The 23,445-nt window shown below is 38.9% G+C and overlaps 1 protein-coding gene across 10 annotated transcripts in view; it reads right to left on the bottom strand.

The window, feature by feature from the left end:
• LDB3 (LIM domain binding 3) overlaps positions 1–23,445 on the bottom strand; it is a 114,804-nt gene that overhangs the window by 62,116 nt on the left and 29,243 nt on the right. For 9 of the 10 annotated variants that reach the window (XM_064430102.1, XM_064430105.1, XM_064430106.1 and 6 more), the window contains exons 3-4: positions 14,739–14,890; positions 2,412–2,487 (exon numbers count right to left, since the gene is read on the bottom strand). In XM_064430102.1, the coding sequence (XP_064286172.1) occupies positions 2,412–2,487; positions 14,739–14,890 (228 nt within the window). Of the gene's footprint in view, positions 1–2,411; positions 2,488–14,738; positions 14,891–20,910; positions 21,076–23,445 lie in introns of those variants that run through there. The other variant, XM_064430104.1, reaches the window with a different exon arrangement.

Below are 23,445 nucleotides of genomic sequence, written 5' to 3'. Positions count from 1 at the left end.
TGTCACAACTGTCTTGTAATTCAGTCTTTTGCTGATTTTTAAAAATGCCATCAAATTCATTTCATGTAAACCATCAGTCTAAACACTGTCAAGCAGAGGTGTGGAGGTGACTTCTGCCTTAGTGTCACAGAATTCTTCATTTCTACAGTGACACTTGTTACTAGAAATAATCAAGGGACAAGCAAAGAAACCTTGGTTTTAAAGTGTATTCAGTGTAACACACCTTACTGCCAAATCAGCATTACACTGCCTCTACCAGTAAAGTATCTTTATTCTGGATTTTTAGACTTCTCTGAGAGCTCAATGCCTGTTTTCCTTCCAAACAACCCCCAGGGAAGAATTCTTCTTTACACAAAACTCAGTATTAATGTAGACAAGTGACACAAGTGTCACTCTTGACCTGCAAAGGGTCCAGCACTCTGATGTTACCTCTTCCCCTGGGTGAATGACCCTACACCTAAGATCTTCCTGAATACTGCAAGATAACCTGTTTCCCACCATACCTTCCCCTGGAAGCCACCCTTTTCCTCTAGAAAGGTTCCACTAATTCTCTTTTCCAGCTGCCAGTACTGCCTGTAGCTGGCTCAGAAAAGGCTGCCTCCAGCAGCTCCTACAAACCTTTCCTGAGCACCTTGCACAGAATTCTCAAACAGCAAGCTTCTGAAAATGGGTTGAGTCTTTTGATCCTTATCTCTCTCTGAAGGGTTAGACTAGGAAATGTAAACTGTCTTCATGGCTTTCATGCCAAGGGGTCTTTTAGGACCTTCAAGAGACCCCTGCCGTGTGTAAAGTTAGTTTTCTATACAGTAGATAGTTAAGGGAGGACAGTATTTTTTGTGGTAAACAGCTTTGAAAACCTACGGCAGCAATTTTAAAACTGACAAGGAAGAAATGCACCTAAAATGCACCTAAAGAGTCATGAAAGTCCAATATGTAAGAGCTTTATGTGCCCGTGGAGGAAGGGGACAAAATTTTCATTTCAAAATTTTCATTTCACCCTTGCAGGTGCTATAGAGCCCCAAAAGGTAGGAGCCAACCTTGTGTTGGTGAATAACTGATGAGACACATCTACTCTGACCCTTGAACACTGACAGCATTCTGGGTGGGTCTCCAGGGAAAATGAGAACTCCTTCCCCTTCCTGTCCCTATTACTTTGCTGGTGCAGTCAAACACCAGTTTAAACAAAAGAATGATTCATTGTTTTTTCCCTAGGAATTTCACAGTACTGTTTGGTGACTGTTCCAATAAGTTCCTCCAAAATAACTTTTATAAAATCATGATATAAACAGAAACAACTCTGAGCAAGATAAATTCTTAGTTTCATCTTGCCAAAAAAGTTTACAACATCCAGTCTGAAAAAACAATTTCTGCCTCAACTAATAAACGGCCAGTCAGGTTAATTTAAAATTTCACAAAATAAAATTGAATCAAATTATTCCCCCCAGGTGCATTCTCTTCTGCTATTTTGAACCTATTTGCAGCAGTCTCAGAGATGATGTTACCATCTGTGCTCTGAATTTGGAAAGCATAGTGTTTATAAAAATTACTTAAAATTGATCTATGGATGTTGGAACTGTCAAACCCAGTAGAAAATCATCAAATTCCCCACGTATTTTGATCATCAGTGTTTCTGATTTATATGCATGCTAGGAATGGAACTGGCACAGACAGCAGGGATAAGTTGCAGCAATGGAAACTGTAGCTCCTGTCCATTCATCAGCAATACAAATGTTCTGCCCAGAGCTTGAGCCTAGGGATATATGCACACCATCTTTCAGGTACCCCTGCTCCTCAGTGTCTCCAAAGATACAGAAGATGAGTTGCCAGGTACAGTCAGTGTTTATTCTAAAATGAACATTTATTTTATGAAAGATGATGTGCTTTGACAATGGAAACCAAGCCATTCATTTCCTCTGCCACTTGCTGTTATTCATTAAATTGACTTATCCTCTTTATTTTTTATTCTCAGGTCTTCTGAATTCTATGATAAGAACACTATATGATGCAAGCTTTCAAATGCCCTCATGTCCTCTTTCCAAATCAGTTTTATTTCAGTTGCAGCCAGGATTTGGATAGATGGAGGCACAGTCTAATGGTTCTCCCCAACAATCTACGAAAGCAAATGTAGATTTTTGAGAAGCTTTAGTGGCTTCTTGTAGCTAAGATGAAAACAGTTGCTGAGAATTGGTTAGACCAAATCACATCAGAGGATAGCTGGATGCTTTGGTCCTGCTAATCAGAAATTAGCAAAATACAGATCACTAATACATTGCCTTGCAGCAGTTTTGCTGTCTGTGCATTCATTCAACCTTTAATTATTTGGGGCAGGCAGAAGCTATTACCTATAGTAGATATTTACCTTCACCACAGCAGACAGAAATAGCATTCATTCTGGCTGAGGAGAAACTTACCTTCTGATGGGGAATTACAGCCCTGGGAGAGTCAATTCTGGGAGCTGTGGTTGAAACTGGCACTGGACGTTTAGACCTGGGGATTAAAAAAAAAAAGAAAAAAAAGAGAAAACAAAAGAGATGTGCAATCTGCACTACTATTTTTCACATCTAATTTCAAGCCAAAAACTTGCTACATCAGGACTGAAAGTTACGTGTAGTTTAGACTTTTTCTGTCCTACAGCCTCATTTACAAAGGTATTAAATGAGAGAAAAAGTTTGAGAAAGTTTCTTTGAATGATGAAAATCCACCAGTTACGGAAGCAACCACTGACTTGGGAGACCATCTGTTTTCCAATACTTGCGCCAAACGGCATTTTCATAGATGAACGTCAGCCACAACTAGATGAATTCAAGTTTGGGCAGCACTCCGGAAGAAGTGACTTAAAGGTACTTTAAAATGCAGAGGCTAAACTGAGTTATCTTGAGATGCCTCAGCACCAAAGGATTATTATTTAATAAGAAACTGTACAACTATAACTGCAATTACTTAAACCTCTCTTCAGGAAGAAACACGGGCTTCAATTCAGACAACTGAGTTTTACAATGAGCAGAACACTACAGAATTAGCCACTCCAGGTGCCTGTCTTTCACCTGTATTTGACAAATATATGTCCTTGATCATTTAAAAAGCCCCAAATAAACCCCACTAAAATGCTCTGAAAACAGTTTGCCCTTTCATTGGAATAACAAAATACAGTGGCTCATGTCATCTGAAGCACTCCTCGTATGCCCAGGTAAGTGAAGATGTAGTTGTGGGAGGTGTTGTGAGAATCTGCCCAGTGGTGAAAGTTCCCCGAAATTGTTCCAGTATGGGATCACCAGAAAAAAGGAAATTAAAAACAAAAATAGTGAAAAGATTCAGAATTATACAAGTAATATTCCATTTCCAACCTACAGTTCAGGCTTATGTCTCAAATTCTAATCTTTAAAAAGTACACTTCAAAATTAGGAGAGGTACAAAAATGAAATAAAAATACTTAAAAGCTTACAAATCAAGTAGAAGCAGCTAAGGCATTTGGAATTGTTTGCTTTAGACAGGAGATGAAGAAGGGAAGACATTGTAGAGGCTTAGAAAATAATGAATGGTAGAAAAAGGGAAATAAAACTACTCCTGTGGACATTGAATGAAATTGAAAAAACAACACATAAAATTGATAAAGGAAAACATCTTTTTCTAGAGAACTTGATTAACCCGAGGTGAAACTCATTGTTACAAGACATCATTGAGACTATAAGAAGAGCAGAGTATCAGAAAGGATCAAACAGTTATACTTAACAAGAAAAAACCCCAAGAGCTGCTTTAGACTGGGTATAATAAGTAAATATACAGACTCTCATTTTTCACAGCACAGCTCAAAAGACCTTCTGTGTTAGGTTCATTATTGCCTTACTGAGGGCTGTGCTGCAGTTTCCTCTGAAATACTTACCAGGGCATCCACCAGAGAGGGAAAGCTGAGCTCAACAGGAACAGGGCTCATCCCCAGTGGCAATTCCTGCATTAATACCCAGTTTCACACCGAGCTCTGGGTTTAACTTTAACTGCCACACAACGTTTTTTCCATAAGCAGTAGTGAACATACAAAAAAAAGACCACCTAGGAGAAAGGAGTAATCCTTACAGGAACTGGAAGATTTCCACTTAGAAGTGATGGAAATTTTGCTACTTTGAGAGCTGAAAACAAAGCCGATGTAATAGATGCCTACCTTACAAGCAGGTACTATGAACATGAATGCAGTCTGAGGAAACAATGAAAACTGGCATTTTGTTGAACAATGTGTAATTAACCTATGAAATTCACTGACAAAGTATTCCTGAAACAACAGGCTAGAAAATTGTAATTCATACTCACAGCTGAAATACATCACAATATACTGCCAAGATATAATTATCTGAGAAATAGATACTTACAAGTTCTAAGAATAACAGCTACTCACTAACTGCCTAAAACAAACTTTGCTCAGGCAAATTATCTTCCCTCAGGAATTAATGCCATACTCTTCCTCCAACCATTTTTGCTTAAAAAGAGAAACAATAATCATATTTATGAGATATGCACATCTATCATGAAAGACAGCAAAAAAGAGAAAAAAAACAACAGCAGCTCATAACACAGGATAGCTGAAAACTGACAGTGGCAGTTTATGAACACACAAAGATTTAGGGGATGACTCTGCTCCTCTTTCCTTGACTGTAATTTCTGAGTACACCCTGTTATTTCTGTGAGGTGACATTGCTGGGGCTGGGCATACCATGTTAAGTGTCCCCCTGATCTGCTCACTGATGATGAATTTTAGTGCCAGGGTTGCTCAGCACTGTAAATGTGGTTTGCCACGTACAGAGGTTGAGCAAACAACCACACACTGCATGTTTGATGTTTAACTAGAAAACAGTTATATTGCAGCAAAAGAATTTATTTATCAGACTATTCCATCACTTCTGATGTTTATAGTATGTTTAGTTTTTCCTCTCTCATTACCTGCCTACAAAAGATGATGCTAAAAAGCTGCATTTCTTCCACATTAGTGATAAAATACATCTGTCATTCACAGTGTTAGCCAAGATTTGGAGATTTCAAGATGCTACTTGAAAATGCTGTTCCTACACAGCTCTGACTTGGATGTTTATAGCTTTGATATTTAAAAAGAGAATAATGAGGCTTGCTAGATCTAGCAGAGGCTTGCACCAGAGAAAAGGGCAGAAGAGGTGAAATCAATTTGTGGAATGAAATTGTATGCACTTGCAGAATAAAGTGATTATTTACATAAGAGTCATTACTCCTCCAGGAAAAACATCTGCAAGTTCAGAACATTCTTTTTTTTTCCTCCCTCTCTTGCTAGACAGATCAAGTCCTGCAGCAACAGGAAGGACTTTTGCTTTTTCAAGTGATGATGGTGCTGTAGCGAACATATGTGTCCAGGTTTACACTTTAATCCACCAACTGCAAAATTATTTTATTCCAAACACTTGAGGGGGTACCTGCTCAGTAGGGCTATGAGAAGGGTGAAAGACCAAATATCATGGATGATTGTGACAATTTTAGATTTGATATTGAAATTTTTCACCAAGATTCTTTTTCTTAGGCATTTCATTTGATTTCAACTTTCAGACATTTTGTTCTATGTCTTCCAAGTTAACGATATAAACAAAACTCATTTCAAAATGAAAACTTAGAACAGTTCTAATGATGACCAAATACATAATTCTGGTATTCTTTTAAACTCTTCTCATTTCCACAGATACATCTCTTCTCTCCCTCAGTACTGGTTCTGTTTTTTAATGAAGTTCAAAACCAAGATGGACGTGCTTTTGCAAAGCAGTTCAATTTTGATAGCACTGCTCAAATGACTGCCAGAATTTCTACTTGTTCCCACCTAAATAGATCTTTAATTGAAGAGCACTTGACTTCAATCCTGGTATTTTTGTACTCACAACAAGGGTTTATTATCAGTCAACTGCACTGAGGAGTGCAACTGCTGCCTAAGACAACTGCCTGCCTAAGAAAAGGCTGCAAAAGAGTTCTGTGGGAGAACAACATTGTACTTGAAAAGAAGAGACATGATCATAGAGATAACAGCTCTTTTTAATCTTCATGGGGCTTTTTTCTATTTCATATCTTCACAGTCAGTGTCTACCTTTACTAATTCTCAGGACAACTAAAATCAACATTTCTCTTTTACAGTATGCTTTTTCATTTGTCATTTTTTGACACATGAGCACGTATTTACCACTTCTTGAATACCTTAAAAATTGTATCCTAGTATTTCAACTACTAGAAAATGAAAAGGCATCAAATGCATGGAAAGGTAAGAAAACAGATTAGAGTTAGAAATTTAAGTAGTTTAGCTATGACCTAACTGAAATGGAGGTATTCTGGAGTGAAGCAGGTAAGCACAGAGCAGGATGCAATAAAAACCAATGTAGAATATGGCTTCTGATATATATCTATATCTATATATCTATATATATATATATAGAGATATATGTTTTAATGCATTAATATTCCTGAAAATTTGCTGGGAATGATGACGGGAGCATTAGGGAGAGATGTAAAAAGATAAAGTATTACTCATGGTTGTCAATTTGAGGTGTCCATTTAATAAGTGCTAAGATATTAATGTGCCAGTTAAATTTTCAGCTAACCAGTGAATTAAGCAGTCAAGCAGAAACTGCTGCTTGTTTTTAAGTCTTGCACACAAAATCTCGAGTCCCATGATACGGTGGTGTAATTCTCTGTGCTCTGCCTGGGACCTCAGCAAGCACTCTTAGTGACTTCTCATTGTCACTCTTAGTGACTGCAATGAGAATCACAAAGACAAATCCCTGAACATTTCACAGTACTTCAAAGACAATTGTGATCACTCTGGGTCTAGGATCAGACCTACTTTCCCTCTCTCAGGGTATCATCTGTGCCTTCAATAAAATTGAAAAATAGTTCTAGCACCACTTTTGCTCTCTATATATCAATGGCAAATTCAAATATTAGCATTTGGTTGGATGACTGATTCATTAATCATTTCCCTGCATTATGCTGCACTCAGATTGCAAGTTGGGCAATTATAGTTTCCTGACCGAACGCCCACACCCACAGTGCCATAAGGACAAAAGCTTGTTAGGCATAGAGGGCATCAGCCCAAAAGGGAGCAGCTATCCAATAAAAAAGATGTTTGGAAGTATGTAATGCCTATTCTCCCTTAGAAGGAATCTGAGTCAGAGGCAACCACAAACATTAAGGGATAGAAAGGGAAAGTGAAAAGGGAGAAGCCTTGGAGATTTCTGTGGAAGGGAGGAAAGAAAACAAACTGAAGCCAGTATGTGAAAAGACGAGATTTTTCCAAGGCTCTCCTGATCTCTCTTTGACCCCTTCTACTTCTCCGGCATCTGCACAGTCCCTGTTGTATCCTCCTAACTCCTCCCCTGCTGTGGAAAATCCCTCCTTTCCTGAACTGCCCCACATTCTGCCCTCCAGCTTGCTCCCTCCTGAATGGAGCCACTCGCTGCTAATGCCTCCATCTGCTCTTAATTGACGTGGTACTGACCCTAAAATTCCTCCATCCCAGCAGCTTGTATGGGCAAACAAGGAGGCTATCCAGTATCCCTGCAGCTCTGCCCTGGGGGTGACAGTATCCACAGAGTGCCACGTATGAATGCTGAGCACATGCCTGGCACTCACCCAATACACACAGCAAGCTCCAAGGAGTGTGGACACCTTTAACCTCCAAGGAGTGTGGACACTTTTACTCAGGCAGGTTATTTCTCTGTCTGCTTCTTCCTGTCTTGGCACAGTTTTTAAACCATTTCCAAAAATTTCCACTACGTATCACTATTGAAAACTTGGGTAAGCCATAAAAAAAAGTGAATTTCCAACCCAGGAAATTTAATTTCATTACAAAACTTGTTTATGCTGTCATGGGTTGAATTTGGATGTAGATGTATATTGCCATTAACACTGTTGAAGAAATACATTAATTTATATCAAATTTATGTGAAGCCCAGTGCAGACAAACCCACAATACTCTTGAAACATTCAGAAATACCTAAATCGGTATGGATTATAAATAGGCCACTACTCTCACATAAATTGGTTAATTGCAGAATTTGCATTGCCTAGTTATAGACAATGTTGGTTCAGAATCAAAAACAAGAGGTTGAGATGCAGTCAGGCTTATCAGAGGAATCAAGGCTTAATAGCATAAAAACTTCAGATACAGCAGCTCACTTGCAACCTGAAGTTTGGCATAGCTATTTATTATTAATGATTTAATAATTTGATTATTTATAATTACTGAGAGATGCTAAAAAAATCTACTGAAGGTAAACTTATAAATAATAAATAGACTTGTTCATTTAAGATCATCAGAAAAAAATGTACCCAGTGCTCAGCACCAGCGTGCTCCAGCAGCCACCAGCCAGGGACAGCACAGACACTAGGAGCTGCCCAACCCCAACACTGCCCAGCAGCCAGGCTAAACAGACCTTGGTTATCACTGCAAGAAAAAATGGGCTGCCAATAATCAAGAGTTTGTTGGAGAAAAAAAAATTAGGGCAGACAGCTTTTATAGGGGTTGATGGGCAAGAAACACCATGGTGAAAGAGATCCAAAGGAAACCAAAAAACTCATAGGTACAAAGAACATTTAAAAGACTTATCTGGTAAAGCCTCAGTGTTTTACCTGATTAAATATTACCTTATTCCACTTCTGAAAAATACTTTTTCATCCATTCCACTTAGCTTTAAGTGTGTAATTTGCATTTTTCCATGACTGTGCTTAAGCTAATCAGCATTAAGAGGAAAAGGTCCCAGCCTGAACAGACTGTGACCTTGCTGTCTATTGTAACATTTTGGCTAATGTGTCTGCTTCCTCCTTGCAGAAAGCAGACAGGAACTGGTTGTCTGGAAGAATACAACTGCCATGTTTATTTACTAAGCTGTGCCAGCCCACTGGCTTGGGTGAGATGGGCCCATGGTACCCATCTTGACCTTTCCATGGTGAGTGAAATATAATATGTGAAAGAATTCACATGGAGATTATCTTTAGGGAATCCAGAAAATATTTCTCACATAAAACAATGAATTTTAAACTCACCTCTAAGCTGGTATAGGGGGGGCAAAAAAAAGTGATGTGCACTCTGAGAACAGCTCTAATCCCTAAGCAGAACCTTGCTGCAATGAAAACTTCACTGCCCTTTAAAGCCTTGGCATATATCCACAGTTTCCAGGCTCTTTTCTAAAACTAACAAGGACACTTTATGCAGTGAGTGTAAATAGCAATCCACTAAATTAAACTGCTCATGTAAGGAAGATATTTGTATTTATTCCAGTGACTGACATTGATACTTTATTTCATTTTCCATGCAAATAGCCGCTCATTAATTTTACCAGCACTAAATGTTACTACTCAGAGAGAGTAGCTCACAGTCCTGTTCAAATGATAGCCTGACATCTGTAAACAAATCCTACTGTCCTCTCATACCTGCATACACAACTGGGCACACCTCTATTTCACACAGAGTGAGGGAGGACCAACTCTCTCAGTAATACAGTGCAGCTTCCTTAACCCAGTAGTGGGATATGTCTTTTTTAACACGTTAAGCATATTGAACCACCAGGAGGAAGGAAAAAACCCTTGGCTATTGGTGGCAGATGACTTAGAAGTTCTACAGTCACAGGTGTAAGCAAAATAAGCTAACTAGTATGGCATGTCATATCCACCATTAGTGTTCTTTTCTCTACTAATCTGCTTAACACTTTGAATAGTCCAACTAGTTCAGACCATGCTTTTATCAATATTGTATATATAGTTCCAATTTGCGCTGAACTGGAACAGATACCATCTTTTAATTCTTCTGAGCATAAATACAGCCCTATTCTGGTTCTGATTTAAATCAGCAGACCTAAAACATGCACAGAATTGGTTACTACACCCTGCCTCAGACAAAAGAAAGCAGTTTACAACAACCATTGAGTTCCCCTTGCTTGCAGTTTGCTGTCACCACATGCTTTATTTATAGTAGGCCTGAAATAAATACTGCAGGATCAGCCATCTTTTGGTGCTGCACAAAAAAGGAAAGCTATTAAATATTTACCATAAGTCTCTCATAGCCTCGCCTCTGACACTTTCCCTTTCAGTAGAGAAAAAAATTATTTAGCTCATGATTTTCCAGCAAAAGACAGCCAATTGTGACTGTCTGAAAGCAAAGGGTAGCATCACTGGCATGCCCTGGGAGGGGGAAGTTTTGTCAATGTGCACCCGGCACAGAAGTCTCCACCTCCCCTGCTCCTCTCCAGCAGCACAGAGCGACGCCAAAGCGGAGCCTTAGAGTGACACAGGAATGTTTGTGCCAGCAGAATGAGGCACACTCATGTTACAGCACTTTCCAAAACTAAGCCAGTACATTTGGTGAATCCTTTCCAAGGAGGCTGATCAGATTACTTGAGTTATGTTGTGGACGCTCCAGTGAAACATGTTGACAAATAATGCTGCTCTCTTTTTGTATTTACTGTGCATTTAAGAAAGAAATCCATTTGTATGAAATAAAAATAGACTTTGCATGCATTTTGGTTTTCACTGTGAACTGAATACCGCATGATCCAATGTTTATGGCCTAATATCTGTGGGACAGACAGACAATTAAAGATGAACTTTGACTGGCCTAGAATTAAAATGCCTGAGGGCAGCTGTGTAGCTCAAGTAACTGATTAGAAACTGATACTGAAAAATGACTGAGAACTGAACTCCAGGAGGTCACAAAAAGACTAAAAGCAAAGCAATGTCTTTTTTCCACCCCAACCCAGGCCATTATAGAGTATAATCATAGCCTTCCACAGCACAGACCAGCAGAACCAGCACCAATCCCCCCTCAGTACACCTAGAGCAATGCAGATTTCTAAGGCATCTACAGAGGTATGTAACACTTTAGAATATCAGCCTGGTTTGCCTGAGTGCCTCATGGGAGTTCTGCTGAGTAATAATGCACAGTGCCAAAAACACTTCTTGCCTTCTCTCACTCCTGCTCCTTTCTTCAGCAAAAAAGAATTCACATCCTAGATGTACTTTGTCTTCTAAACTTAATGAAGCAGTGCTAGTCTGGAGGGTGCCAGACATTGCCACATCCCTGGATGACAGGTCCCTTTCTCCAGGCATGGCCCAAATACCTCAACTTCCCAGCACTTGCCTGGCTGCATCTTTTTGCTTCCCAGAAGCAGCAAAGGGAGGCACACTGCAGCCTCTAGAGAAATCGGCAGCCAGACAATGCAGCTCAAGCCACTAACAAGTTGTGGCTGCCTGATCAAACCTCTGGCATAACTGGTGAGACTTCCAGTCTAATTTTGTGGGTTTATGTGAAAACATAGCATGGTTGAGAGGACAAGAACAAATTAAAGAGGGAATTTAGGGAAGGCAGTTGTCAGAAAACACTTGACATCCACAAATTCCTGAAGCCATGGCTGAAACATGGAAAGCTCCACTCAGGCCAGCACTGAACATTCATGGAAGGTTAGTGTGCCTTGAACAGTGCAGGTGCTACTTGAATTAAAACTAAGTTCATGAAGGAAATCACAGTTTAGGCAGGCAAGTATGAGTGGGGGCTCTTAACACTTCCTTTTTTTCAATGATTGATGCCTTGCAGTCGGACATCCTGCACAAGTGCTGACACCATGTACAGCTTTTTTTGACAGCCAAATTAAAACAACAAGCAGTTCCCCACCCTGAAAAAAGTCCACAGGGAACGAAGTGTTGTAATAAAAGTGAGTAGCAGCAAACAGTGTCTTAACTGCCAGGTTATAAACAATGCTCATGAAACCTTCACGGCCATGACCAATAAAGGGAAAGACCATCGCTCTTGAGAGCCAAGAACCATTAGGAAAAAAAAAAAGCTTTCTATCTCGGAGCATTTTCGTCAAGGTTTCACATTCCACTGCTTCTTCCACGGACTTACAGACAAAAAAGCGAGATCAGTTCTACTTCCAGTGCTGCAACAGCGAAACCAAGCCACAGATTGCCTGGTAAGGCACTCCATGACCTTGAAAGATATTCTGTAGAACCATGTGACTAGTTCACATACATGTCCAATATCACCACAATTTAGAGCTTAAGTTTTCCTATCACAACAGTCAAAGCTCCTAATGCACATATGCGCCTTTTCCATTGGAAAGGATTTCCAGCATTTCCAAACTTTTATACAAATAGGGTAAGTGAGCAGTTCCATCTCTGTGCTCTTTATGGCAACTAGGGCTGTTTTTCCATAGTAGTAGAACACTGCTCCAGTTTCATTGCTGCAAGCCATGTCTAAAAAAAGTCAAAGTGATCTCTTAGCACAGTCATTTTGCTGGTAACCACGTCCCAGGAGATTTTGCCTCTCTTCTGTCTTGTTCTTATTTGGTTGAAAGTTACTATCCCTTGTCACTGCTACCTTCTTTTCATGTTATTCTTTTCACCAATCCAATATCTGTAAAATTCTCTGCTGAAAAAAGGATATTACATTGTACATTTTGGGCAGATGACTAAGCTAACAATCTTTTTGTCCTTGGGTAAATGAACCCATTTGTGTCAAGGAAAAAAAAAATTAAGGCAAGATTAATATAACTTCCTGAATATAGTGGAGATGCCTTTTGTTCAAGACATTGTATCCTTAACAGGGTTCTGTGTGTACCTCAGTTGGTCAATATCACTTGTTGCTAGGATTTAGTGTCTATAAATTCTGAATTGTGCAAAGCAAAGCCAGCTTAATGCCTCTGAGCACAACTTTTTTGAACAGCCTCATGTCATCTAATTAAAAAAATTATTAAAAAAATTATTTTTCAGTCTTTTTCATTAGGTTTTCCCAACGAGGCTGAATGAGTCCCCAAGGTGAACTAATGGCTCACATCATAAAGTAGCTGAAGAGAAGAGTCCATTAATTGTAGAAGTTCAGAGCAAAAACATAATCTGAGAAAATTTTCATTTGATAAAAAGCTGTTTTATCATCTATTTACTAGTATTTAATTTTACTTTATGCCATTTTCCTTCTTTTCAAAATATCTACATCTATTATCTATGCAAGCATATTTCAGTCTCTGGAACACTCCATTACTGCTTTCTTTGGTTGTTCTTTACCCATATAACTTGAGTATCTGAATTACATATTATTGTTTTGAAACTAAGAGACAGGGAAAGCCTTAAAAAATAGAAGAAAAAAATCAATAAAGCTACTTCCACTAGGTTTATTTTTTTGGGTTTTTTTTTGTTCTCTTTTTTTTTTTATTGTGTGGCCACTAGAATTGCTGGTGTTGCAATTTAGAGGTCAGCAAATAAAAAAGCACAATGATTACTCAAATGAAATATCCCTGGCAACACTTGATCAAAATCACTGTTTAAAGTAACTTGTCTCTGTGATATGATTAGGATAATCTGGATTTGTTAGTCATGAATTTGGAAATCCTTCTGTGAATAAGTACTTTTGGTTTGCTGTTTTAAAACTTATAAGGTTATCTCTATGGCCAGGCCATAGAGGCAGACACTGGAGAATTTTTTGGGTTCAATATTCAGGAAAATTAATACCAAATGTGGAAAAAGCCAAAGCAAAATAATGTTTTCTCCCAATGTAAAAATACAAAGGTTCAACAGAAAATCAGACAGACATTCTAACAATCAGAAAGGATTTTTCCTAACTTTTAAATAAAAAATATTCAGAACAATCTGAATATTTGCAAAAAACCCACCAAAAAACTATATTTGTAATAACACAGTAACTCCAAGTGAAGAAAAAAGCAGCTGGAGTGGGTGATAGGATGAGAATTCAACCACATGCATCAAGATACTGATTTTCTACTCTATCTGGAACACTCAAACACAAACTTAAAGCCATGGGGGAAAATCAGCCACGTATTTTGCTTTATAGTACCCTGTCCTATCTTGGAAACTTAATCTAAACCCCTTATTCTTTAGCTATTAGTATGTTCATGATACTGATTATCTCTACTGCACATTCACAGATGAGATTCTTTGGTATATTGTCAGAAATTGTACTTCCACATTACAGTCTGCTTTCTCTACTTGTCTTTGTATGTCCTGTACGAAAATTTTCTTCTTCACAATGCAATAAAATTAGCAGCTACATCTCTTCCCATAATTATGGAGCTTTAAATATTAATGCATTTATTACAGAAATCCTCTGTGCAAGGTTATGTAACTTGAGAACAAGTTTCCTTGGAAGCAACATTAACCAGCAGAAGTTAAAAGACCTATTAACTGCTTTCTTAATGGCAAGCAAATGGTAACTTTTATCACATCTCTATGATAAAACCTGCCCTCTCCATGTTCTACTGCCTCCCTTTCCTGCACTTGGGCTACACCTTTCTTATTGAGTCAGATACAGAGCAGACTTTCCAATGCACAGGTGCCAGACCATTGTCACAAATTCTCACAAGGTTCCTTCCATGCACTTGCAACACTTGTTCTCTTTGTTGTCTCTAAAACAGTTGTTCATAAATTAGCCAGACTGAACTGGGTTGCCCACATGAGAAGAAACATTACTGTTGGATTCATTTAACAGAAGCTTGAATGGATATGAGATTACACCTGTATTCAATAGGCTAAATCCCACACAGATACACCCAACCTAATCATTCCATTTCTGTAGGAATCTGTGCTGACTTCTACAAGAATCAGAGCAGATTTTGGCTTTTCATCTCATATCTGTGCCATGAGCACTTCAAATAACAGACAGGGATAAAAAACTTGCAGCCTTCAGTGGTAAGTTTCATGCATTATCCTTAGGAACACAATGAGTTTAAGTTATTCCAACATACTTCTGCAGAGTGAGGCTCAGGTTGTGGCTGGCTGATTTGATCTTGTTCTGGGCCTCCAGGTGGGTCATGCTGTCAGTGTTGACTCCATCAATGGCCACGACAAGGTCCCCCTGGTTCATCTGTGACTGTGCTGCCTTGCTGCCAGGGGTGATCTGTGTGGAAAAAGACAAAAGAAAAAGTCTTATCCTGATGAGTCATTCTGTATCCAAAACAGCTGAAGAACTTGCCCAGAATTATAGTACAGAATAGATACAGCAAAAAATACACAAATAGATAGAACAATAGTTGTATCCATTATTATATGGTTGAAAAATCAAAACTTATGGGAATTAAACAAATCAAAGTTAACTCGCACTTCTGCAAAGGTCCAGGACACCATCTACTTGTTACTTCCATTTTGAGAGGTTAAGCACAATGTAGTGGTTCCCTTACCACCTATTATCCCTATCTCAAGGGGATCATTATCTCTATACAGCAGCAGTATGTAAAGATATTACTGAGAAGCAGAAAATGAATGAACCACTATCCACTGCATGATTTTATTCTATTTTTTTCTCCTAAAAGCCATTTTCCCCAAATTAATTCATTTTACTGAGGGGACAGAAAATGAATGTGTGTGAGTGGCCTTGGGCACAGTTTGTTTCTTTAATAGCAGGCTTTAGAGGAAATTGTTCTACTTAACCTTACCCATATACAACTGCAGCTCCATTACCAACACAAATTACTGCATACCCATCTCACCAACTGTTGGACCTCACACTCCAAAGACCAGCACTCTCAGAAATAAGAGACCACAGTGTTGCAACCACAAACCTAACAACTGACACAACAGTCCAAAAGTTCTGTTTGTTCACTGCGGCAACAGATTTTGTTGGCTCCAGTCAGCTTGTGAACTGCATCTTCTCTGAATGGACAGCACCCTGATCTCAATTTTACACAGCCCTCCCAGCTTCTGTATGGATAACACCAGTACAGCACTAAAGCAGAAAAGCCTTCACCTACCATCAGCCAGACAAATTTTAATGAACACATCAGAGCTGTCTCCAGCTTTCAGCACCCAGAACAGAAACAACATGGATATAAGCTATAGGTCTTTTTTCTTAGAAATTCACTTCCTTGCATTCTTCACTAAAAATCCCAAGGATAATCTAAAGTACTACAACAAAGGCTGCGTTCAAAAATTCTGTTCCTTCAGTACAGTGAACATAAAATAAAGATGTGTTTGATTATGAGCCAAAAGTCCCCTGTGAATTCTGCCAGTCTGAAACCATGAAGTCAAATTTCTAGTCACTTATAAATATACTAAAGAAAAAAAGCTCCTTCCAAAACATTTCCCCAGACTGTCAGCTCATGTGCTTTACTGGCAAAGATGAATAAGCGAAAAAAGGAAAAAGCCCTTTCTTAACACGCTGTTAAAGGTGCTCAGTATTGAGGCCAGAAGCCCAACTGACAGTGTAGTCTGACAATGGGAGGTGTCAGTTTATTAGAACACTAGCTCTAGTATCAGAGTGCTTGAACACACAGCATCCTGGATACTCAGACTATTCAAAAGTAAAGATTACTTCAGAATTAGGCACTGTAAGTATTTCTCAGAACTGATTTGACTGAAAGAGACAAGTTTTAATACCTTTTCATTTGAGATAGAAGCAAAGAGTTCTGTGTTTTCTGAGTGAAAGACAGCCACAAATACAATGTTCTCATGCAAGCAGAGCTGACTGATAATGGCAGTGCTATTCCCCAATGTGTTTTTCTGGTGTTAAGGAACTGAGGGATGGGGGAAATATTTTGAGGTAGTTTCAAAGATCGAGTTCTATCCTGTAGTCTAATGCACCCTCACAAGAAAAAAAAAACAAAAAACCAAACCCAAAGATTTGTGTTACAAGCATAGCTTTTCTAACCTGTTATACAAACATTAGCTTCTATCCATTTTTTTGACTTGCATTGTGCCAAGTACACAGAATCCAGAAGCCCATAAAGAATATGGATCATTTGTACACCCACATATACTTGTATAGTTACTCAAAGATTCTTCCTTGCCCAGTCCCACAAATATCTTGAGAAATCTGCAAAAGAATAAAAAGTAAAGAAAGGGCAACCTAAAGCCAAACTCAGACAAATGAGTCAGTAAGGCTTGAATTCATCAAGTAGGAAACTTCTGTTTGTTTCAAATTGTCCTTTTTTTTTAATAAATAATCTTCACAAATCACTTATCACTTTTCTAAGACACCACTTTTAACCTCCTCATGAAACATACAAGTTCTTGCCACAGAATATTAACTGTGTGATGCTGGTTCCAAATTCTAGGACACTCCTCCCAACACATGTTTTTCTTGTCAACAACACTGGTTTTTGAACATCAACCCAGTTCCTGAAAGTCAAACATCTGCTGTAATTTGGGTATTCTTACTCAACACATCTATCTCTCCCTTCATTCCCCAGTGATGCCTCAAACAAAATAAACCCAGAGAAGCAGAGCATCCAGAGAGAGGATAACACACTCTAGATCTGGGGCTAGTGTAACACAACTCTAACACACTTGCTTTCCCTCTCATTTGCTCTGACTTTTGCTTTTAGTAGCCCCACAGATAATTGCTATACCTTAAAATCATGTCACAGCAAATACAATCCTCCTAGAATGAGAGTCCATTTAGAGGGAGGGGATGGTTGTAATAAGTGACCTAATTTCACTTCTAACAGGATATTTTCCACCTAATATTTTAGAAAATACAACCTAAATTAAAAAACATTCATCACAAGATTCTCTCAAACAAAAAAGTCCTCAGTAACTCTGAATTTGTGATTTACACGACTTTCTAACTTTGCAACACTGTTTCTGAGGCAAGGAGCTCCAGGAGCACCTTGCTGTGAAAGAGAAGGAAAAAGCCTCAACCATGGCTCAGTCAGTCACTATCTAAAAAGGAAATTAAAGGGCTTCATCTTCTTCAACTAAGTGTAAGGGTAGCAAATTCTATGTGGGATTCTTTCATACAAGTCTATTTATTCAATTCCCATTTCAGGGGACAGTGCTCCATTGATGTCACTTTACCTCTAAAAATCAGCTTAGCCTTACTTACCAGACAGCAAGACTCACAAGGATAAAATATCTAATTTATTGTATCTGCAAATCAGACAAGTAGTCGGTATCAGAAAAGAATTACTTCTTCTCAAGGTCCTCCCACTGGCTAAAAGCACACTAGATTATTTGGTCCTGTAGAATTTTATATAGAAGACATTATTAAAGACTGGATGCATAATCTGTATGAAACATGAAAATCAAAGTGCAAAATTACATGTATTTTAGTTAGAACCTGAGAGACATCTCTGTGAGTGTTCCAAGTGAAGGCACAGCATGCATTTCCAGCAGACATCAAGAGCAGTCAGTAATTGTTGTGAACAAAATACCAGTGTGCAGATGGAGACACAGGGCACAAAGATCTGAAGTGTCAAGGCACATTCAAGACTATCTTGTTCCCATTTCTAAAGATCCAGCTGAAAGGAATGGAATGCAAAGAGTTTATCTTTTATCTGTTGGTATTTTCCTTTGAAAATTCATCTCTGATCTACTAAAATATTTACTAAATATAAATCACAAGCAGAAAAGAGCTCACTGTGTCTTTCCAAAATCTTTTCTATTAAAAAAACCCAAAATATTTTCTATTTAAAAATAATTTTTGAAAATATTTTTGAAGGACTAATGCTAATTAAACCTTAGAATTAGACTGGAAACCCAGATCTGTCTCCATAGCAAATTATACTTTGCTCTTATCAGTCTCTCTTCTATTAACAGAAGTAACAAATTTAGAGAAATATGTTATTGTCAAAGATAAATATGCATTTTTCAGTTTGACCACCAATCCTTTTTCCTAAAGCAAATCTCTGGGTAAGTTCTAGACAGAATGATTTTGGAAAACCTTTGTAATAGTCTTAACTCCTTGCTCTGGATTACAACATAGCTTTCAGTTGCTAGGTGCTGCAAATGCTTTTATTTAATGCTACAGCGAGACATTCATCAGAGTTTCAGGGTAGAGTTATTTCTGTCAATTGATTTACAAAATCCAATCCAGGGTAACACCAACAGACCTAATTTTAATAGTAGTTCTTTAGTGCCTCAAGCCCAAGCACTGATTTTATCTTGAAAAACCAAACATCTCACTGCTCTCAGAAAAGCAGAGGAGTATGTGCTGCTTCAGAGATGTGAATTTTCAGCCCTCATAAATTTCCTACAAGACAGACATCTGACTTCCAACATCCCCAGCTTAAAGCAAGTTGGCGGGCTGGAATTATCACATGTTCCCCCCAACACACTACAGAGAATTCTTACTACGCTCTGTTGTGAGCGGATGGGTACACCGGGTGAATATATAGTACCACAGTGACAGCTGTGCCCTAAAAAAACTCCTCTGCACCGGCTTCACAGTCAATACTACTTAGCAGGAGCTCTGGGAGGCAGCACACAAGGAGCAGCTGCTGCACCACCTTGAGAACTGCACATGCTGCCAGCCAAGCCCCCTCAACTCCACTCCAAAGGGAAGAGATAGGGATCAGGCAGCATTTGAGTGGATGAGTGTTCAAATACTAATGAGAATGCTTGTACAAACAGGTGGATGGACACAGTTTTCCTACCCCTAAGGAACTCCTAATTTACAAGGCAGACAAAAATACATAGGAAGGCCTACACAAATGAGAAGCTGTTAATATAGCCTGCAGCATTAGCCAGGGCCTCTTTTTCCAGCACTTGAGCTATGCCTGACTCCATCCTGACTTCAACCCCAAAATGAACAATTTTCTGCTTCTCATTTAAGAACAACATTTAGAGAACCAGATATTCACTAGCACTGGAAATGTACAAAAGCACAGAGAATACCTTCTCCTCTGGAATAGAAGAAATAATTAAAAGAAAGTGTTCTTTTCCATAACCAGATAATCAGAGACTAAAATGTCTCAAGAACATCCCAAGAAAAGGACTGGCCAGAGACTAAGGAACAATATGTTTCCTCTATAGAGAAAAGAGCATTTAAATCTCTCCCCACTACATTTATGCAAATATTTTTTCGCACAGAAGATTCCAACAAACTTTCAGAGTCGTTCTAAGCTCTGAGGCTCTAAGTGCCTGCAAAACTTCCTCTCTTTATACACAGGAGCATGACCTAGTGAAAGGAGAGACATGCTTTGAGACCTCACTGTAGAACAGTTGCTGAATGCCCACATTGAATCTAAGTAGTTACCTCTAGACCAGAGACATCTCTTCCTCTCCCATGATGAGAAAGTTAATTGAGGAAATTCTTATGATTTTTCCCTAAATGAGTCACTTGCCATCTCTGTCTCCACAATAAAAGTGTAAGAGATCCAAAAGGAAAAGAATGTTTTTTCTTAGAAAACAGAAGGCAATTTTGGACAAGAAACAAATGCAAAGAAAATTAGTAAGACCCACTGGGATAAGTCATCAGGCAGGAAGAAATTCACCATTTCATTTGACACATTGCCAGAAGGCACAAAACATAAACAAGGAAAGAAACTGCCAAGATAACCTATAGCATAAAGCAAGCACCCTATGGCTTTCATACCTTTCTGTGTCAGGGGAGCTGAGAAAGACCAGTTAAATGTAAAGACAAGACTGTGGGAAACCTGAAACTAATGGCCTTGCATGTATCACTAACCAAACCTAAGGAAAACTTCCATTTTTCAGCTACCATTTGCCTGAACAATATGTCTCATTGTTTTCAGTTCACTACTGGGCTTTAATGGCTTTTTTTCTTGTTCTCCTTTCTGTGGTGCATCTTTTCTTGCTTTGGTTTGGCTTTTTCTTTTTGTTTTTAATAAGACAACAGAACTGCCTTAAATGAACACTCATGGCATGTGCAAAATATGCCACTGACACCTTGAAGAGATTCCATTTACACTAAACAGAGCTGCACTGGCAAGCTGCAAAGACACTCTGAAGTGGCCTCTCAGGCTCTGCTTCATCTGCAGCTAGGAAGGGAGATTACAATACATGTGAGAACACCCAAAATAGCTCTAATCTACCTCTCTCGGGTACCAGGAATCACAATGCCACAGCAGCACAGAGATGTTGCAGGATGAACAATAAAGCACTTACAACTCAGGACACCCTGTGCTGAACCCTGTACTCCAACAGCAGAAGGGCTGGGGGCACTCAAACCAGCCAGCTTACCTCATTCTCAGAAGTTCCAAGCCAGGCTGGAACAATGCCACCTTGATTAACACTAAGAATTTCCCTTACACTCAACATCACTCACAAGCCTTTCATGCACAATATACAGTCTCTTCAAGGAAGAAGACAGACAGATGATAGCCCTTCCTGCCAAGCTAACTAGACTCAGGTGATGAAAATAAGCCAAATGTAAAAGACTTTCAGCTGTGAAATGAAAGGAAGCATATAGGCATGCTTAGGGAATTGCCCTAGGCAAGGCTTTGGGAGATGTTTTGAAAGGCAGTGTGAATACACCTGTTCCTATTTGCAAGATGATTTCATTCCCTGTTCCACCTCCACGTTATCTGTGAAAAAAAATCGAATCCTTTGTTAAAAAATAAAGGAAAAAAACTCAATATTGTGGACTTTGGAGATTAGCTTGTTAGAAGCATGACTGCTCTATGTCACACCAACTATACAGATGATAGTAAAAGAGTGGATGTGGCTTTTTAACAGGATGTGTTGGTGTAACTAGGTTACACAGCTCTTTACATCATGTATGGTACGACTAATAGTAACATCTCTTCTCCCAGTCTTTATCCAAATGTATCTGTCACAGCTACTCAGTCTGCTCTCAGTTAGCATCACACACTGTGCCAAGGTGGTGTGTGCTGTGTATCTCACAGCAATTAAATGGAAGCAAAGAGGTGAGTAATACAATAACAAATTGATTGTTTTGTTACAACAGGTTTTGAGAACCAAGTGACTGAGTTTTTATTTGGTATCAAGGAGTTCAATAACCTGAATGCCAATCAAAACCAGGAATAAAACTGAGGTACTGATTCTTAGTATTCTGGCAGCCCCCCTGTGTGAGCTGATCTGTCAGCTTCCACAGGACAACCCCCTGCAGCAAATATCCACACAGCTTCCAAGTGCCTGCAGGATCAGAACAGCCAAGTTGCTTCATAGGTTCTCCATCCTGTTCCCTGCTTACCCTTTTCAAATTTGAATTCATTTTAAGGCAGTTGTGTAAGGTGGGATGTTTTTCTGTGTTTTGAGCAGACAGATCTCGTCATCAGTATTGCCTGCTTTATTTTCAGCTTCTTGAATTCTACATTCTGTGCAGCTTTTTAACCTGCTCACAGAAACACAATTTGTCTTGTCTCCCCTTACAACCATTAGCAATAAACTGAGGGGTTTATGTCTTGCTGTTGGCCACTATGGTAAGATTTTCTTTATTTCAAGTTCATTCTGCTTAATGTATCTCATTGTATGTAACTAACTTTATAATTCTGAAGGGATTTTGATTGGTCCAGCAACAATAAGGCCTGACTAAAAAGGGCATTTGAGACTATACTGAGAGGCTTAGTTTGGCAGTTAGTGCCTTCAGCCACTTCTGATATTAAGCAACTTAAAATAGCTTTGAGCAAGTCCTGAGGTTCTGGCACAGTTATGACTGATGTGTAAATGACTCTTCTGCTCCTGCAGGCTTGCAATTTAGGGTACTTATAAAATGGATGCAGGCTTACATTTAAGTGTCCTTTGAATGCATTTGTTTGAGTTCTCTTTGTTTCTGGCTATCAGAATACCAGGGGAGTCATTCTTCCTCTGCTCACTAAAATAAGAGCTGCCAGTTTGACACAGCAAACAGCAGTCCTGTCTCTAGACCAGAAATATTTAGTTCTGAGCTCTGTGCTTCACTTGCAGAGGGTAGAACAGCACATAGCACACACCAGCTGGCAGCTGTATGAAGGAAAATGAGATGTAAGAGATGTCCACAGTGACAGAGGTGCTGAATCAGAACTAAATTTGCAGGAACTGCACTTGGTATCATGCCCTTACTTTCACATCTAAGGCCAGAGTACCCGATGTGAAACTGTTCCATGTGGAGGCCCCAGCATTAAGCTGTCAGCATACAGCATCAATGCCTCCCTAAACACTTTCTTTATTCACAGGAATAACTGTTTTGTACCTGGAGCATTCATTGAAGCTCTGGGAGAGAATAAACAAAAGCACAGGCTTCAAACTTCAGACAGTGAAGAATTCTTTTTAAGATCAAAGTGAATAAAGCAGAATAGAAGCAAAGTTCCCCTGAGAAAGTGCAATGCCAATTTCTTCTGTAATAGGCTGTTTCACATTTAGTGCATAACATGACATCCTGCCAGGCGGCCCAGCAGGATCCCTGGAAATTTAAAGATGTAGCAAGTAAAACAAAATTTTAACACATTTAACAGGTACATAAACTTTTGGATGTTTCAGGAAGCTAGGAAATTGTAGAGATTGAAGATGTTTGTTGTACCTGTTAAAATGTAATTACTTAAACTTTGTTTTCCTAGCAGTGTTCAGTTGAACCAGAGAGATCACTTCCCTTGGTAAACCACAGGAACCATGTTTGTTTAACAGGAAATAATCTGAACATATTGATGTAATCTCAAATCTAAAAGGGAAATCATGTTATGTTGAAGATTGTTATATTAACGCAACCTGAACATTTCAAAAGGAATGATCTTGTTCTTCCTCATTTTCAAAAATGAAAGCATCTCTGAGGAGGAATGT

This window comes from Passer domesticus, chromosome 8 (assembly GCF_036417665.1).
Source record: "Passer domesticus isolate bPasDom1 chromosome 8, bPasDom1.hap1, whole genome shotgun sequence".
NCBI classification, from domain to species: domain Eukaryota; kingdom Metazoa; phylum Chordata; class Aves; order Passeriformes; family Passeridae; genus Passer; species Passer domesticus.
This window is presented reverse-complemented; position numbering and strand designations above follow the sequence as displayed.